The sequence below is a fragment of the Rhipicephalus microplus genome, chromosome 10, assembly GCF_043290135.1.
Source record: "Rhipicephalus microplus isolate Deutch F79 chromosome 10, USDA_Rmic, whole genome shotgun sequence".
In the NCBI taxonomy this organism is placed as follows: domain Eukaryota; kingdom Metazoa; phylum Arthropoda; class Arachnida; order Ixodida; family Ixodidae; genus Rhipicephalus; species Rhipicephalus microplus.
In genome coordinates, this window is record NC_134709.1 from 87,453,821 (window position 1) to 87,458,091 (window position 4,271).

The 4,271-nt window shown below is 50.6% G+C and overlaps 1 protein-coding gene across 1 annotated transcript; it reads left to right on the top strand.

Moving 5' to 3' along the window:
• The first annotated feature begins 2,173 nt into the window (after positions 1 to 2,173).
• On the top strand, positions 2,174 to 3,898 carry LOC119181607 (uncharacterized). Its single transcript, XM_037432856.2, has one exon. It carries the CDS (start codon positions 2,226 to 2,228, stop codon positions 3,750 to 3,752), a length of 1,527 nt encoding a protein of 508 aa, XP_037288753.2. The 5' UTR covers positions 2,174 to 2,225; the 3' UTR covers positions 3,753 to 3,898.
• Positions 3,899 to 4,271: the final 373 nt, after the last annotated feature.

Genomic DNA, 4,271 nt, shown 5'->3' on the forward strand with positions numbered 1-4,271 from the left:
GATGGTTTGCACCTATGTTTCGACGTTTCGTAATCAAGACTTCTTCTGGTCGTGAAGTTTCGACGTTGGGGCTACGTTGAGGTAACGGTGAATTCTTGAAGTTTCGTCGTGGTGGTGTCGTCGGAGGCGGAGAATCTTCAGCAGTTCGTCGTGCCCCAACCGCACCTCAATCGGTTGTTGCCTTTAGTTTTCCTGATACGGGCTAGGCAACCGACCCCGACTTGGGCCAGTGTGCTGACCACTGTGCACCGGCCGGATGAAGGTGAACGAAAAGATCATTGGGGTGTCCTCTGCGTTCAGGTGAGATAGTCGGCGATGTCACGTGGTCTTTCACCTCCCTGTGGACGCGGCGCGTCGATGGCAAAACCACGTCTACTCCCATCTGGCGGTACTGGCCGCGAAGTTAGGTGTGGCCAGCTTCCCCACCGTGGTAGCAGAAATGCCGGTGGTCGGGGGCGTGCCACACGTCGGTTTTTCTTGGAGCATTGCGCTGGCTGGCGGGTGGACGGTATGGCGTCGGCGGTGGCGGCGGCGGTTTCTGGCGACGAAAATGTGGTGGCGCGGCCTCTTGACGTGGACCTGGAGTATGGCGTCGGGCAGCAGCAGCGTAGCTCATGACTTGTGGTTGCGGTTGCGATGTCTAAGGTATATCTATTGATTGCTGGATTTTCTCTCTGACGATGTCTGCGTTCGACGAAACTTGAGGCTGGCATGACGGGAACATTCGGCGAAGTTCGCGCACAACAGCCCTTATGGTCTCGCGCAGATCATCGGAGCATTGTAGTTGTATCTCTGCACAACCTGTAGCCAAGCGGCCGTTGAACTGTCGTGTGCGCATTTCGAACGTTTTTTCTATTGTTGTCGCTTCTGTGAGGAATTCATGGGCGGTCTTCGGTGGGTTTCTCATCAATCCCGCGAAGAGCTCCTGTTTGACCCTTCGCATGAGGAAACGAGCTTTCTTCTCCTCAGCATGTCCGGGTGAGTGTGACGGAATAGGCGGGTCATTTCTTCTGTGAAAATGGCGACATTTTCATTTTGTAGCGGAACCCGGGTCTCTATCAAAGCAGCGGCCCTCTCTTTGCGAGCGACGCTCGCGAACCTTTGCAGGAATGCGCTGCAGAGGACATCCCACGTTTGGAGCATGGACTCCAGATTTTTGAGCCAGGTCCTTGCGGTGTCTTCCAGGTAGAAGTACACGCGACGGAGCTTTTCTTCAGTGTCCCAGTGATTAAGGACGGCGACGCGGTCATATATCTCTAGCCAGGTCTCCGATGACCCGCGGAAAGTTGGTGGTTCCCTGCGTTGCTTCATGAGAATCGCGGGCTGTGACGCAGCGGTTGTCATTGTCGCCGAAGTTGAGGTCCTGGCCTTGGTCTTCCGCACCTTGTCTTGTAGAGGCCCGTACTCCGATGGTAGACCTTGCTGCCGGCGACTTGTTTATTGCTCCTGGTTGGCGTTGGTGTTTTTTCCGCGACCTGGGCTGGGTTCTCGGCTTGACGGGGGCGTCCGGTACATGAACGAAGCAGCACCTCCACCGTATGTCATGGGGTCGTGTCGTGGATGAAGGCAGGAGACTGGATTGTCGGATAATAAACTGTTTATTCGGGCCTAACTTGTGGTTACGTAAAAGGAAAGTCGGATTATAGAAAGACACTGGCACTGATAGCGGCGAGCAGAGCGTCGGCCGTCGATCAACTGACAAGCGGTGAAGCGCGTCGGCATTTTTACACTTGCCATGGAATGTTCTAGCGTTATCGCTAGCGGCGCCGTAGGTTCCAGAATAATTTGTAATATTCATGAAGTGGGCGTAATCTTAACAATACGCTCTACAGCCTCGAAGCTTTTCGAACATCGTGGACGCGGTTTGCGCTGAACGTAGTGTAACGGGGTGATAACAAAACTTGAGGAAAGGAACGTGGCAATATTGCCTCCCCATTAGGTCATTGTCACCGGGATATATGTTCTGCTGTACAAAGATTCGTAATCGAATAAAGGCGGTTTTGATTGCAAATCTCTCAATTAGTAAAATTTTATTTCTTTTAACTTTTTAAAATTCATTATATCTAAAAGTAATATGTGATCCCCTATCTAAATAGTTGTTTCTTGGTCAATCCTCTAAAGTGGGTGCGAGCCATTTGTTTACGCTATCAACATCATCAGCGGGAGCTGATGAGACTGCAACATAGAGCAACATAGTTACTTCGTGACTGCAACAGGACGGCGAAATGAACATCGGCGGTGAGTTCGCAATGACTACAACTAACCGAATAAATGGACTTCACGGCAGAGAGGACAAGGCCAGTCTGGGCACCTGGTGGGACAAACTGTGCGCAAGCGACTTGTTTAAGTACATGCCGGAAGATGAGACTGCGGACTTAAGACCAAGGCGAGCTGAATATAAGTCCTGTCTCAAGAGCGATGCAGAGAGCTACCTCGCCCCGACACCAAGGAGCCTGCAGCGTTTAAGTCCACTCAGTATATACCAGGACGAATCATCGAAGTGGTCCGCAGCTGATGTGAACGCTTACAGGCTAGCGAATGAAATAACAGTTACCGGACGTGCCGTACCCAAGCCAATCTCACGACTGGCCGAGGTTGACATTCCGGATCACGTGGCTGAAGGAGCCGAGGCACTAGACTACTGTCCATTCACAGCGGTGCAGTCTCAGTGCTGGCCCATCGCTCTCGCAGGAAGAGACCTTCTCGCCATCATATATGGTCAATCGGGAGAAAACTCCCGGTCTTACCTGATTCCAGCCATCGTCCACGTCATCTCACAACCAACTCCACAGCCTGTCGATGGTCCCTTCGTGCTCGTTTTAGTCCCGACTCGTCAATCAGCTGTGCAAGTCCACCGACAGGTAACAGATTTTGAGAAGTACACCACGGTCCACAGCGTGTGCCTCTCCTCTGGAGACTGGAAGGAACGACAGTTAAAGAGGCTCAGCAAGGCGAGTTTCCAGATATGGATCGCTACTCCCAGCCGGCTTCTATCTTTCATCGAAAACGGCAAGGTAAGCCTCACTAGCACCTGCACGTTCCTGGTGCTGGACGAAGTAGATACAATGCTAGCCGTGGGTTTCGAGAAGAAGCTTCGCACCATCGCTTCACTTGTGAGACCGACGCGCCAGACGCTGATGTTCACTGCGTCTAGACCAACAGCGCTTATTCATATCGCGGAAGACTTGCTAGAAGACTACGTTCAAGTCGATTTTGGGCGGAGCAAGACAGTTGAGAATGTCGAGCATTTCGTGGTCTTCTGCGAGAAGACTGAAAAAATGAAGCGGCTCGTTGCCCTCCTTAAAGACGTTGTGAATGAGAAAGACGACAAGGTGATCATTTTTGCTGGAAATAAACGGTCAGTGGAAGAAATTGTGGCAGAACTGCGTCTCCGGGGCCGGTTGGCCATGAGCATTCATGGCACGAAGTCGCGATTAGAACGAGAGTGGGCCTTGGATGCACTTAGGTCGGGAGTGGCGAGTGTTCTCGTTATGACGGATGTCATGACGCAGCGTGTGGTTGACGTCGGTGCCGTGCACTGCATCGTCAACTACGAAAACCCGGCCAGCGGAGATGTCTACGCGTCCAGAGTGAGCTACGCGTCTCGCTGCCAAAGTTCGGGGAGCGTGTACACGTTTCTGGCACCAGATGACACTCGCAACGCCAGGGAGCTCATCTCTTACCTGTTGGACGCCGGGAAAGAAGTTCACCCTCGTCTTCGTGCTATTGCCAAAGGCACACCGTTTTATTGAAGATTTAGAATCGGACGATATGCCATGTGAATGACTGTTTTTGATGAGGCAGCTGACATCAACTTTTGTCAACGGGCTTCTGGAAAATTTTGAGTCCCATGATTCAGTCTTTTCTATGTTCTTAGTAGGGGCGATTCGATTTCTTCAACGCCTATTAAAATTTTTTGTATTGATCCTTTTAATTGGTTATTCAAAACATGGAGAGTTAGCCGACCAATAGTTTGTTGTGCTAAGGTGTCTCGTACATTTTGTGGCTGCTTGCTTAGCAAGGCGCATTCATAAAAGGTGCATATTTCAACACTCGAAGTCATTTGAGAAAAATGTAGGACTCCTGCATTGCCTTTAAAACAGTATTTAGGAACTGTTTAATGAGCAATTGCTTCTAGGTTTATTCGAATGTTCTATTTAGATCCATTTTATTCCTCATATATCGATATCCTTCCTCAGATCGTGGCGTTCATACAAGTATTTCGACAAGGCTTTTTTGTTCTTTTCCTTCCCACTGACTTTAGGTTATGG

Bases quoted from the DNA above. Each gene is read 5' to 3' on its own strand.
- LOC119181607 (XM_037432856.2), top strand. From the start codon at position 2,226: ATGAACATCGGCGGTGAGTTCGCAATGACTACAACTAACCGAATAAAT.